Source organism: Mizuhopecten yessoensis, unplaced genomic scaffold (assembly GCF_002113885.1).
Source record: "Mizuhopecten yessoensis strain PY_sf001 unplaced genomic scaffold, ASM211388v2 scaffold4033, whole genome shotgun sequence".
NCBI lineage: Eukaryota > Metazoa > Mollusca > Bivalvia > Pectinida > Pectinidae > Mizuhopecten > Mizuhopecten yessoensis.
The window spans coordinates 1,785,236-1,800,049 of record NW_018405342.1 but is presented as its reverse complement, the minus strand read 5'-3'; the positions used below and the strand labels follow the sequence as shown (position 1 = coordinate 1,800,049).

Here is a 14,814-nt window from a genome sequence, read left to right as displayed (position 1 = left end):
CATGTGTTTAATGTCTGATGGAGCATTGTCCTTTTCCTTTAAACCACTATTCAGGTTATTTTGACGAGGTCCATTTCTGCATATGCACCAACAAATAACGCCACAACCAACCACTTCGGAAGCTTCTGTGTAAATCGTCCAACTTTTGCATTTTTGGAGTACCAGATATGACTACACCGTTGATTTTTAAAGATCCCCGTACCGCTGCTATAAGCTGAAGCTACACATTAGAAACTGTTTTTCTGGCATGACTTTAGCTATAATACCTTACGGGACCTTTCTTAAAAAGTAAGAACGAAGAAATGAAGAAATTATGATTAACGATTAACGGTTATTTTTTTTAACGCTGGTTTTATTGAAACAGAAAGGAAATAAAATGCATGTAGGATGGCATATGTGGTGGATGGGGAAGGGGGTCAAGTTCAGGGAGGGATGGTGAGAGGTAAAACAGCCAGGAACAAAATTAGGACAGAGGGATGGGTGCAATGACTGTGTTCTGAATTTGAAAACAAAATCAGTGGGGCTAGACTGTGATTCGAACCCTGGACCTTAGATTTGTTATTTTACATGTACCTTTCTATCCGACTGAGCTACCTGGTCAACGTTAGTGTCTTGGGCTAACTATGATACATGTATCAAAATAAAATTACGAAAGGTTAATGTATATAAGAAAACCCACAGTGCAGTGGGACAAGGAACTTTAATAGTAAAAACAAAAACAAAAATTAGTTAAGAACATTTTTTCCGAATCTGTGTTAAATATATGCCTGTGTATAGTCACATCTTTCTAGTAATTCTAGGTGAGACACATAATGTTTTGTATTGTATACTCTAAAAAAATTAAAAAAATATTCAAACCTATTAAAAATGTTTGGATAATTTTAATGGATTCTTACACAGTAAAAGTTTTAAATAGTTTGGTATATATGAATTTGTATAGTGCATGATTTCCTCAATAATGTATGTAATCATCCGTACAGAAGGTACATTGGATCGTATACCGATAACATACTTTAAACAATACAAGACGAATTAATCTATAGGGAGCATAATCAAGATACGAGGTGGGGGTCAGTGAGATAGCCACTTATCACCCGTACACACTCTATCAGATGTAATAACGAGGCGATAACATGCATAACCTATATATTCAGTAACAGACACAGAACAACACTTAAAATGATCACTTGGACTGTTTTTACTTGTGTGGTTTTCTTATTTGCTGGAGTGACCAATGGTCAGACTCCGTGTTGCTCGCCTGACCAATGGACTGGACATCTCCTACAGAATACGGGCGAGTATAACAGGGTGGTAGACACAGCTTCCAAGGCTGACGTCAGCACGTTTATATATTACGACCACCCTGGCCGCAGACTGGCCACCTTGCACGATGTGTACAACCAGACAACCGATAACCGGACGTCAGTCCAACGTATCATCAATTACAGCAAAGTAAGGATGTTTACTTCCGGTAATCTCCTAAGAGAACTTCCGGTGTCTAGAAAGACGTAGAATCCACTGGTTAAAGATACCAAATAAGTTAAAAAGATAAAAATGTGAGAAAATGGCAAGGCATTCCAGAAAATTGGATCTATGATTATTTGTACATGTAATGATATACATGAAACAGCGATACAAGTTAACGCCAATGTTCCTGATGATAATTGTTATGGTATATGATATGGCTCTGAGAAATCGAAAGAAGGGAAAAAAATACTGTTTTAGTATATCTGAAGGGTTTTCTCTCAGAATCCCAAGACATTGTTTTTTATTTTCATTTTGATGAATATGGAACTTATCTATTTAAAAATTTGTTCTTGATTTCAAGGAGCTTTCAGTACAAACATGTTCAATTCATTATTGTCCTTGTCACTCTCAATTTATGATCATGACCTTGAACTTGTGTCATTTTAAAGTATTCATATACAGCATGCAAATACTTTTCATATAATTTAAAAAATATCAATAAATTAGATGCAATTTGTGAAAATTCTATTTTCTATTGCATTCAAATTAAAGAGACAAACTTGCACTGATATCATTACGTATCAAACAAGTTGAGGAACACTCTGTTCGGATTGATTTGGCTGCATTTTGAAATCAGATTTTTTTTATTTGTCATTGCAGGGTTTAGAATGGAGGATTGTGGGAAAAGTGTGTACACTTCACAAGGTCACGGAGGTCATGCCTTCTCCGTGTTTCCTGGGTGAGCATTTTTCTTCAAAATTTGAACTACTTTGGTATCCATGCTTTCTTGCACCAAAAGAAATCCAAACAATTGTATCTTAAAACTTGGTTGAGCTATGAAAAAAATATAACATCTTAATTCGAGAAGAGGAGAAATATGTATATGGCGTGTAAATGGACAAGTCAATCGAACGCACAGTATGTGTGACGTTATGACCACAGAGGCTGGACTTATCAGATATGGAATTTGATACAGTATAGGGGTAATAGTACATATAGAGATTACTACGACCCCTATAAAACTCATTTGTTAGATTCCCATGATGCCGTTCCTGTCAAATTTTAAATAAAACCTGAAGTAGAGTGTGATTGGTATATTTATATGGAAGCTTCACCGTTTATCCTTATCCGAACTAAATGACAGAACAGCGGTAATCACGTCCACTAATTAGTACATTTTGGTGACTGCGAACAGGATTTCGCATTGATGGAATCAACAAATATATTCTGACTTTGCACATTGAAGAAAAAATTAAACAATAAATAAGTAAATAAATCGCATGGTGCACTGTTATTAAAGATATAGCTTGAATTATTTAAACAGATGGCGCTTCTTCCTTCGGAAACCACATGATCTACAAGCTACCTGTCCAAGTATGGTACAAAGAGTTTAGTGACGGCGGGAACATCCGGTCCACTGTCGCCAAAGATAATTGTCTTCTGGTGACCGAAACCTCCCTAAGCATCCTCAGCGGTCCAGGTAGTTATAAAACCCAATGTCCAAAAGATGACAACATTTCAATATAAAAACGTTTGTATAAGTACATGTACAGTATATATACATATAAGACGTACTCTTGCAAATCCGTCTTAAAATCGCGATTTAAATATGTCAAACGTTACTCGAACCTTCATTACACGGCAGATAGCCATACATCTCCTAATGATATCACAAACTGTTTCATATACAGCTGTTCATTACTCTGCCCTTTAAACATATACTAATAGTTTAGATAAATTTCACACGAACTTCTATAATGTTTTCTTTTGTAGATTATATGCTGTCGTTCGGGGTCTACGAGAACATTACAGGAGGAAGCGTCCCGTCATCACCTTTCCAAATCCCTTCTTCATGTCCACAATCTGGCCCGGTATGTACTTTGTTTCCCTTTAGTTCACCTCAATATCAACTAGATTAGCCAATGAACAAGTGTTTTACATACGACTGTGATCTCTACCCAAAATTTGCCCGTTAAATAAAGTGCCTCTGATTGTGTTTGTGAATTGAATTAAATTTACATGTAAATAATGTATCAAAATTTGGAAACAAATATACTTTAAGTAGAATTTAAATTATGATGGTGGATATATAAAGGAGTAAAACAATCAGGAGAAGTTATCGTCCCGTTTCACCGGTTTGGCTTGGTCAAAAACTGAAGGCCGTGACATTCTCATATGCCATTAAACTGATCAGAAATGTCTGTTGAAGCCTTTGTGAGGTATATGTCTATAAATCTAGACAGTTTTCATTAAAGTGTTTAACTTCAAGTAAATGCTATTTAGTAAGCTTGGTGGTTAAATTGCGTGAATCCTGTAGGTTTCACCCCGGCAGGATTGGGATCGAATAAAGAATACACCTGCTGTTACCCACTGCATGTACCGTAGGAGGCGACCAATGTTTGAACCCCCTGCAGAATTGGGGATTTGCTTTGGTGTCTTCTATTTGGGGACACAAAAGCGACCAAAATAAATCTGCTGCACCCATTGCAATATTTGGGATCTTTATCTTTCTTTCTAACTACCTTTTATTTCCTAGCGCCTTGCTTGGCAACACCTCACTTTTGGCCTTAATGTAGAGCGTTCGCCCAGGTGAGGAAGGCAATAAGTTCTGGCCCCTGGCCGGGACATACCAAAGTCCTTAAAAAATGGTAGTTGTAATTCCCTGCTTAACGTTCAGCATTAAGTGGAATGGCAACAACTGATTCACCCGTTGTCAGTATACTGAGATCGGGCAAAATGCTGTGCTGCGTGCCTTCGGCATGGTAGTTTAGCGAGATAGCACTATACAGTCGGCATCACACCAACACACCCTGTCTCCTGCATACATACACGCAAGCACGCATACACTACGCACATGGAGGCACGTTCTTAAATGACCTTGGCTGTTAATAGGAGGTAAAACAAACTTAAACCAAACCAATCCTGTAGGTTTAACGTTGTTCTCATATCGTCTGTCACAACATGGCAATCGGAACTCCTCGGCAATTTCGAAAGACAAGATAATCCTCGGATGTCAATTGGAACTCATAGAGAAATTTTGGAAAACATGCATTTAAGATATATTTGTTTTCGTCAATTACAAATGTTCAAAATAAGAATGCCTGCATTAATATTGTGGATATAATTGTGATATGTTTGTCCTTAGATTCACGAAAACTATATCATAAAATTACTGCGGATTTTTTTTAACCTTTTTCAAGTTAAACATAATGAAAGTCCTATGTTTATGGAGCATACCTTTGATCATTGCAGGTATACCCGGGTTCAGCTACCCCCTACAGACCGTGGTACCTTCCCAACGATATCCTGGCAAGGAGATGACGTCTCATCGCGTGGTCATTCACTTTTTAACATGTTTATGTAAAATACAAAAATGTTTGCATTAAAGTATTAGCCAACAAGAGCTTGTCTGGTAGACACGTCAAGTATAGTATGAAATATAATGAACTACAGAAAAAGTTACTTCTTGAGATAAAATTGGGAGTTTGTCAAAAGTTAAATAACGCACGGCATTTGTAATAACAGATATGGAGTCAAATGTTATTTTTGCCAGTGAAATATTGAAACTCATTTATTCTGTAAAAGTTTCACTGGTGACAAAGATCACTTTCGCTGATTTGACCAATAAAAACACGGATTGCAAACTACAAATCAAAAAATGACGAAGCAGAAAACCTGACACACATGTATATACGAGTGGCCTAACTGTTCAAATGTTGGTTAGGTTCACGAAACGCAGGCCTCGAGAAAATCCTTCCGAGACTCCATCTGTTAACAATCACGGGGGAACTATAATCAGAGGGAGAGGGGGACGACACAACGTGTAATTACTCACTTAAATTTAACAGTAGCGATCACATGTACCTAATTTTGATACCGAGAAACACAAACTTTTTCGGAGTAATCTGATACGAGACCAGCGTATGACTGGGTTCATTTAAATCTATTCAGAAAGGAAGTTGCTTGAACGATAATTAAGCGTGAGTGTCATGAGTCCCAGTGACCTTGGCCATTGACATTCATTGTATGACATTGACTTTTGATAGAGTACATCTTCTAAAAAGGTCAAATGATTGACAATGGTGGAATCTTTCAGTATTGCTTTAAATACAAATCTTAAATTTAAGATTTGAGAATTTTCTGAGATCAATGCCGAGCTGTTGTGAATAGGAGAATGCCTAGAGGACGTTCAAGAAAACATAAGTTTCACCTTAGTTTTGACATGTTTTACCAATCAATGATACAAAGGGATTGGAAAACCAGCTTCTCTAACTTGTGAATTGGTGCATAGCTCTCTCCCAAATACAAAATTTAATAAATATAAAAAGCGTTTCTTATAACTTTGACCTTTATTCTATCAATTCTGTCTTCGATTAGATTCATCCTCTTGTCAAGGTCAATCATTGTACCAAGTTTGCGTGAAATTGGACGAACAGATGCTACATTTTTGCGCTGACAAGGTTGTAAATCGGACGGAAGAACGCTTTACTGCTTTGTGCAGATATCCCTGCAACGCCGGAGCCAGTATGAGAGTTAAAACTACGTTCGATCCATATACGTATATACATATGTTTAATATGCATATATACATTAAATGTCTCTCTTGTGTATGTGTACATGTACTTAACACAAACCATATTCCCAGAGTGTATCTGCACGAGTCTATGGCCTGGCCGGAAGCAACGCGTACATACAAACCGGAAGTACACACTAGGTTTCAGCGATTATATAGCAAAGGTTTCATGTTCACGGATTAAGCTAGTAGGACCTATGTACATATTTTATTATTTTGTTTATCAGTTTATTTCTACTTTATCTCACCAAATTATTTTAGATAGTTCAGACTGTAAGTTTTGTACAAGGTTATACACGGAGTGTATATGAGAAGACGTTTCTACAAACATCAACCAAAGTGTTAGACAAGACGCCCCCACGACACAAGCAAACTCAGAATGAAACTCGACTATATCAAACACAAGGTATTGCTCTCAGTGGAATTCCTTGCCGTCCTATTCATCATCCTTGGGATCTTCCTGAAAATCTGGTGGTCAAGCGGTCATGATGACACTCTCCAGAATTACGGTCTTTGGGATCGCGTCCTGTGTACGGATGGAGTTTGTCAACTGACCACCGGGGAAAGTTCTGGTAAGCTCTGTTTGCTTTTTTTGTTTTTGATTTTTCAGCGTCGCATATATCCGTTAAATGATGACAGGTGTCAAACTAGTGTTAATAGAGTGATGACAGTGTCAAGAGAGAGATGACTGGTGCCTTTGTCTAAAGAAAGACTACAGGTGTCAATAGAGAGATGACAGGTGTCTGGAGAGTGATGTTTGTTTGGTTGTTTGTGGCTTAACGTCCCTCAACAGGCAGGGTCAGGACGGTAGAGAATGGTGTCAAGATAGAGATGACATGTGTCTAAAGAGGGATGACTGGTGTTTATGGAGATGACTGGTGTGTAGATAGATGACAGGTGTCAAGAGAGAGATGACAGGTGTCAAGCAAGAGGTTACAGGTATAAGGAGAGAGATGACAGGTGTCTAGAGAGAGATGACTGGTGTGTAGAGAGATGACACGTTACAAGAGAGAAATGACAGGTGTCAAGCAAGAGGTGACAGATATAAAGAGAGAGATAACTGGTGTCTAAAGAGAGATGACTGGTGTGTAGAGAGATATGACAGGCGTCAAGTGAGTGATAACAAGTTGTCGTGAGAGTGATGACACGTTACAAGAGAGATATGACATGTGTCTAGAGAGATGACATGTGTCTAGAGAGATGACTGGTGTCTTGAGAAAGATTATTTGTGTCAAGAGAGATATGATTGGTGTCTAGAGAGATGACAGTTGTCTAGAAAGATGACAGGTGTAAAGAGAGAGATGACTTGTGTCTAGAGAGATGACAGGTGTCTAGAGAGATGGCTGGTGTCTAGAGAGATGGCTGGTGTCTTCAGAATGATGATTTTCGTAATGAGAGAGACGATTGGTGTCTAGAGAGTGATGACAGGTGTCTCGAGAGAGATGACAGGTGTCTAGGTATAGATGACAGGTGTCTAGGGAGAGATGACAGGTGTAAATAGAGAGATGACTGGTGTCTAGAGAGAGATGACTGGTGTCCATAGAGAGATGACAGGTGTCAATCAAGAGATGACAGGTGTCAATCAAGAGATGACAGTTGTCAATCTAGAGATGACAGGTATAAAGAGAGAGATGACCTGTGTCTATATAATGATGACAGGTTTAAAGATAGTGATGATATGCGCCTAGAGAGAATGGAGAATGGCGACAGATATCCATCAAGAAATTTTATGTGTATTAATAGTGATAAAATATGTATTAATAGAGAGGACACGTGTCTATGTAGTGATGACATGAAGTATCTCTTAATTGTGAGGGTACATGTATGCGTCTTTTTGGTGATGTCATATGTCTTGGACGATGAAAATTGTCTTAATATTGTTTGTTGCAAATAAACGTTTATATATTGATATGAGAGGTGTTACGAGACATATTAACGTAGAAGAGTAGAAAATAGAAAAACACTGCAACCATCTAAAGGACAGAAACGCAGCATCGGCTTTATTTTGGACAATTAAATATTTCTCTTAACAAAGAAAAAAACCTACAAGGGGCCTAAAGTAGCAGCCTTTTACACTCATTTTTGTCTCTCTCATCCTTAATTTCCGTTTTGATGGCGTCATCATCGTCACTTCCGGTTAGCGTATTGACCGGTTTGAGTATCATTCTGCTATGTTTTTGCTATTTAATTTTATCAAAATGACGTTTAAAACTGGTCATTGACCGGCTGCGATTCTCTATGCACACCGTCGTCACAGGACCTTAGCTTGTCGATAGAATCCCAAATCCAAACAGACAGACTTTGCAGATGACATGAGTATACTATGCGGAAGGTTATAACACTCAGGATTTTAAGGGTCGATGTGTACATTTAGCGGAGTAAACAAGCGTATTTGTGGCGTCATATACACATACATGTTGTATTGATTTTATTACATATCAACAATTTATATTAATGCGAGGCTGTTGTGAATAAAATGATGACGTCACATTATCAGAGCACATCATTCTATATAAGGCGCGCCACGGAGAAAGGTCCTTATGGCAAAAATATCGAATTTTATGCTTTGATGCATTTTTGTCTATGGATCAAGCAGTCTCTGATAGAATGTGGCATACTATATACCTTATGTATCATATGAATACCGTGTTATGCAGTGTCATAAAGCCATTACATAAACTATGTTTATGAAACGTGTTTACGGAAATGACGTCACAATCGAATAGGAAAAATCAATATGACGTCACATCATTGTGAAGCGGACGCAATTTTCATCGTTTCAGAGGCGGCTAAGTGCAAAATATTCGTTTCAGATCACAATTATACAGTTTATTTTGTATTATATGTTAAAACAAATCTGTCATTCGTTTCCCTTCATATAAGATTTATGATACTCGTTTTGGATTTTTCATATTTGCTCGCCAGAGGCTCGCAAACATGAAAAATCCTAAACGTGTATCATAAATTTAATATGAAGAGAAACTTATGACAGATTCTCTATATACATTTTTGTGTATATGTGTGTGTAAGATTTACGTCTGTCATAAACGGAGATGTTATTTTTAAATGGTGTCTTGCACACAAGCATGTGACACAAGCTTCTTTATCAAGTAAAGCGTCTGTGTTTGTAATAAAAGTTTCTTAATTAAACTTTGCCCTTCAAAATATACAACTGTTATCAATTATAAATTCATATCTAAATAGATAGTATGTACATTTGTCGGAATAATGTACCATTGATGTTTTGGTTATAACGCGTCCATTTTTCAAATGGAATTTTGCAAGTTACTTGCCTACAGACATTGTTCAGGAAATAAAAATGGTCATTGCAAAAACAATCGAACGTACAAAATGGCGCTGAGTATGTGATAAAAAACTGCGCCATATTTTGTTTATTGTACAAGCTAACTGGATAGGATGCTAAAACAATAGTAATGGACGTTTTATTTTATCTTTTCCAGGATTCCTGATGTTTATTCGCTTTGCTGGAGTTTTCGGTATTATCCTGACAATATGTGCCTTACTGTCTACTGTTGTTTATCTATGGAAACGAAACACCTTCTTCAACTACGTGACTGGCGTGTTCTCTATTTTCAATGGTAAGCGTAATTTAACGGGTACAGACACCACACACGTACTGTGTTATATGTCGAGGGTACGAGCAACCCTCGTGGGTGTCGTAAAGGGTACAAACCAATGACGTCATAAGTGTTATGTTATATGTCGAGGGTAAGCAATGCACGTGAGTTTTGTCACGGATATAATCAAATGACGTCATATTATTTGCTTTATATATCACGGGTACGAGCATATTTGGAAGAGTTGTCACGGGTGCAAACACATAATGTTATAAGTGCTGTGAAAATATAAAATGTATATCAGGGTACAAATATATTGTAAACGACGTCATACGATTTGTCTATAATAACGGATAAAAACTAATGACGTCATAAGATGTGTTTTTCATCACATATTCAAACCAGTAACGTCATAAATCAACCCGCGTGATTTAACAACATGTTGTGTATGACATAACGTTGATAAAAAGTAACTTAATTTAACGTCATCATCAGGTGTTTTTTTTATATGTAATGTTATAAGTTGTATTACAAGTATGTATGTAATTTCTTCATTTGTCTGTTTTGAAGGGTGCGTCACGTTTTTGGTGATGGTGGTACTAATGGGAGAGTACCTCAGTATCTCCTGGGCCTGGACCAGAGCACGGGAGTTAGTTCAGACCCCAGATAATGAAATTCTCTGCTACAACGCAGTGGTCATCTTCTTTTTCGTCTTCTCGGGTATCGCAAGCATGGTCAGCGCCCTCTTCACACTAATGAAGCTTGACAATGCACCGGAACACAAGGGCAGTAACTCTATGAAGAAGGTTAAGGAAGATATAGCTCTCGTGTCTATGGATGTACGGCGTTAGTACAGCATTTTTTTATCTGTGTAGTTTTTACTCATCATAACGTTGAACATGCTCTTAAACTGGTAGAACTGTTATAAAAAATGATACATTATTTGATTCTACAGAGCATCCTGAAGCAAATTTTCATGCAAATAAAACTCACACTTTTTATATATATCAGAAAGTTATGAATTGTATTCTGCGGTTAAAAACGTTTTTCTGACAGTTTACTCACCGTATGGGTCAGCTGGATAGCAGTGATACTAGAGGGCTATTGATTGATTGATTACCAAAACTCGACTGTATATAAGATTTAAATTATGTATGCCTAAATATCCCACATCTTGATTCTTACTCCTATTTGGATGAGAAGTACATGTTTGGATTAAAGTAATTGTAATAAATATCAAGCTCATGTAAATAAAACAGTTTTTATGTTTATTTTTCCCGAACCTTAAACTAATGCCGTGCGGCCGAAACATATTTGCGCTGATGGTCAAGTTCTATATTTAGCTTTTGTTGTCCAGCAGTACAGTGAGGTCATACAGTGTATAAGGTAGATCAAAGTGAAAATGTCAATAACATCGAACACAGCGCATGATTCTAGGTCAATATTCTGCATTAACAAATTATCTAAAACGGAATACATAAAAGAAAGACCGCATTTAGTGATTAGTTTGTTTGTATTAGACGTCCTACTCACACCTAAGGTCATTTAAGGACGTGCTACGTTTTGGTGGTGGTCGAAATCCGGAATGCACGGAGGAAAACCTCCGACCAGTACCTGGCGACTGCTCCACGTAGGCTTCGAACCCGCGACCCAGTGATGGAGGATTAGGTGATCGAAGACGGCCAGCGCCTTAACCATTCAGCCACCACGGCCCCCAACCATTCAGCCACCACGGCCCCAACCATTCAGCCACCACGGTCCCCAACCATTCAGCCACCACGGCCCCCAACCATTCAGCCACCACGACCCCCAACCATTCAGCCACCACGACCCCCAACCATTCAGTCACCACGACCCCCAACCATTCAGCCACCACGACCCCCAACCATTCAGCCACCACGACCCCCAACCATTCAGCCACCACGACCCCCAACCATTCAGCCACCACGACCCCCAACCATTCAGCCACCACGACCCCCAACCATTCAGCCACCACGACCCCCAACCATTCAGCCACCACGACCCCCAACCATTCAGCCACCACGACCCCCAACCATTCAGCCACCACGACCCCCAACCATTCAGCCACCACGACCCCCAACCATTCAGCCACCACGACCCCCAACCATTCAGCCACCACGACCCCCAACCATTCAGCCACCACGACCCCCAACCATTCAGCCACCACGACCCCCAACCATTCAGNTCGGCCACCACGGCCCCCAACCATTCGGCCACCACGGCCCCCAACTATTCGGCCACCACGGACCCCAACCATTCAGCCACCACGGCCCCCAACCATTCAGCCACCACGGCCCCCTTAATTTAGCGTCTTCTGTATCAATATCAGGACGTCTAAACGTACAAGGCCCGTATTCATGAAACCGTTCTCATGCTCAAGCAAGGATTTTGCTTTCAAGCCTAATTTCTCGTTCCGGTTATTTAATAAAATCTTATTTTGTCAATGATTTGAAAAACTTTGAAGAAACTGTTTTCAATCTTGGCATTTGACTTTTTGATCGTTTAAAATGATTCAAGTGAGCATGAGAACAATTTCATGAATACAGGCCCTGTTCAAGCAAAATATACTGGTTAAATGTTTACTTGCGTTTATGCTCTTCGATAGAAGCACACTATGCCACAAATATTACTACTGCGTTGCAAACGCCAATATTTCAACAGAGAAAACAATCTTTTGAAAGCCAATGAATCGCAGACACCTCTTAAAGTATTTAGATCAGGACATAACAATGACCCTATCTTTCTTAGATAGAAGCCTTGTTATTCGTTTGTTTGGAGTTTAACGTCCCCGCAACAGATAAGTTCGCATGAAGACGGAAACAACGCAGAAAAGAAAAGACAATAATATGAGTATAAAGAAACAGTAGGGAAAAAAGGATAAAAAGGTCGAGATCAATTCTGCTTTCTTCGATGTCTTTTTAAAAAAAAGACACAAAAGAAAAACTTATAGAAGTATGCAGTAGGTTACACGGGTCTTTTCTTTCCCCGAACCTGAAGGGGTAGATTTTTCTTCAGTAGTGGGCTTGTTATAATAAAAGTTAAAGGTATGGAATGGTACGCTGCAACATATTACCGGTTGTCTGTAACTTGCTTTTCTCTCACGCTGTAGGTTTCCTATCTCCCGACTCATTTAATAACCCGCTAGGAGTTGGTAAACATGTTTGTTAACCCCACAAGTAGCAATGCAATGCTTTGCGATGTCATCTTCCACTGTGACGTCATAGTTTGATTCACATTCACAAAGGAAATATATGGTTTTCTAGTTATAATATATGAACGATGTGGGAGAAACAGGTCCCCAAACTCGTAATGGTTGGTTATCATGTTCATTGTAAAAGACACTCGGTAAACCTCCTGTACAATTTGAAAATATACTAGCTCGAGTTAGATAAACACGATAACCAACCATCACTCGTTGGGGAACCTCTATATAACACAATAAAATTAGTATGATATTAATTGTTATGAACAGTAGCCAAGCTTCTCGTAAAACTATGTGATACACAGTCTGTATCATACTGACATACTACCTCATTCGTTACGTTCACTTGTTTCGCGCCTGAATCAATGGGTATTGCGAAATTCAAGGCCGTGGTGTAATGTCAATTTATACTCTTACCGATCACATATCGATTGTGATAACACAGACCTTTATTTCGGCAAATGTTGACGCCGTAGTGATGGACTGATGATCTAATATAATCGAAAATCGATCGGTTCGCCCTTTTCAAGTCCGATGATCGATTACAAATTCCATCATCGATATAATCGGTTTCTAACAGAACTAAAATTGACAAAAAAAATATTTTTTACTAATGTAGAAAAAATTAAACAAAATGCAAAACGATTGCTTGAAATCCACACATTTTTAAAGAACGACACATAAGATATAGTTAACAACTTCGTCTATTGATTTGAAAATAGCGTTCTCACTTTATTTGGGTATTAAGGTCCATAAAATCATAAACTGATTATGCTAACGATCACCCACCGGTTTACTACTTAAAGTTGACGGTATCAACAGGGCTGTCACATCGGAAAACTGAATTCACAAGATAGTAGTGGTGAAATTAAGATGAAATTTCATAATCGATGGTTGGTTGAACGAAAATCTGAACTCTCTGTGATCCGTTTAATATATGATTAAGTTTGTTTAAATTCTGATAACAGTATCTTTTTAAATTTAGCATTTTTCCCCCTGTGACAATAAAGCCGGATACGAATCACAATACATTCCTCCTATATGCAATATATCGTGATACTCTCGATCCAGGCGTATTGCGACACATCGGTTACCCCAGTATCAAACTACATATGTACGTACGTCCACATTCTCTTCCATTCCCCTGGGAGGTTCTGCGTCATTGCTCCCAAACCCATAATTTATACAATTTACCCACACTGACCACTTACACCCGCCATAAACTTGAGACGTAACGTTGATAGGTACACGTGATATTATAAATCTGACACTCAACACAAGACGGCGCTCTTTGATGTTGTAAGACAACATGACAGCTCGCCCTTCACCCTGTGATATGTGGACAATATTTTCAACACGTTTTACGGATCTAGAGTAATATATCATTTAAAATTTTCTATTTGACTTTTGAAGTTTGTTTTCTTCAAGTCTGTTGAAGAGATTAGGGAGACAAACAGACTGTTTATGACGCAAATATACCATAACGTATTATCGGCCGCATATAAAACTCTTGAATGTTCTCGACCAGCAATAACTGGATTGGGTTCGGACGATCAGCTGCAGGAACGTGAATATAACTAATGAAAACGTTGTGCAACAGCCACAGCTAAGAATGGATGTATGTCAGATTATATCAAACTAGTCTAATCTTTATGACAGAATACACGTCATCGTTACGCATCAGAAATATTACAGGAAACTCCGTATTACTCTGTGATATAGATTTAAACCTCTCATTAACTATATACTACAAGTGTGTGAGTGTTAAGTAGGTAGGTAATACATTTACATGTACATATGATATCAGTACTGACGTCATCAGTTTATGTGATCATGCTGTGTGGTAATACGGACAACGCGGTGTTATTTTCATCGTAGACATATTATAGCATCGTAATCTGGGAAGAAATACAGAATCTGTGGCGTCATCAAAGTTACGTGCATGACAACTTAAAGACAATATTCTTTTTCTT

At 38.4% G+C, this 14,814-nt stretch overlaps 3 protein-coding genes across 3 annotated transcripts; all 3 read left to right on the top strand.

Annotated features, from left to right (window-relative positions):
- Window positions 1–1,109: 1,109 nt before the first annotated feature.
- On the top strand, window positions 1,110–5,765 carry LOC110448403. Its single transcript, XM_021494620.1, has 5 exons — window positions 1,110–1,452; window positions 2,128–2,206; window positions 2,792–2,947; window positions 3,241–3,338; window positions 4,720–5,765. Exons 1-5 carry the CDS (start codon window positions 1,180–1,182, stop codon window positions 4,786–4,788), a joined length of 675 nt encoding a protein of 224 aa, XP_021350295.1. The 5' UTR covers window positions 1,110–1,179; the 3' UTR covers window positions 4,789–5,765.
- Window positions 5,766–6,169: 404 nt separating this feature from the next.
- Window positions 6,170–10,622, top strand: LOC110448449. Its single transcript, XM_021494702.1, has 3 exons — window positions 6,170–6,612; window positions 9,502–9,639; window positions 10,189–10,622. Exons 1-3 carry the CDS (start codon window positions 6,420–6,422, stop codon window positions 10,467–10,469), a joined length of 612 nt encoding a protein of 203 aa, XP_021350377.1. The 5' UTR covers window positions 6,170–6,419; the 3' UTR covers window positions 10,470–10,622.
- Window positions 10,623–10,686: 64 nt separating this feature from the next.
- Window positions 10,687–12,000, top strand: LOC110448470 (gibberellin-regulated protein 14-like). Its single transcript, XM_021494735.1, has 2 exons — window positions 10,687–10,690; window positions 11,321–12,000. The coding sequence occupies exons 1-2, from the start codon at window positions 10,687–10,689 to the stop codon at window positions 11,998–12,000; spliced, it is 684 nt and encodes a 227-aa protein (XP_021350410.1).
- Window positions 12,001–14,814: the final 2,814 nt, after the last annotated feature.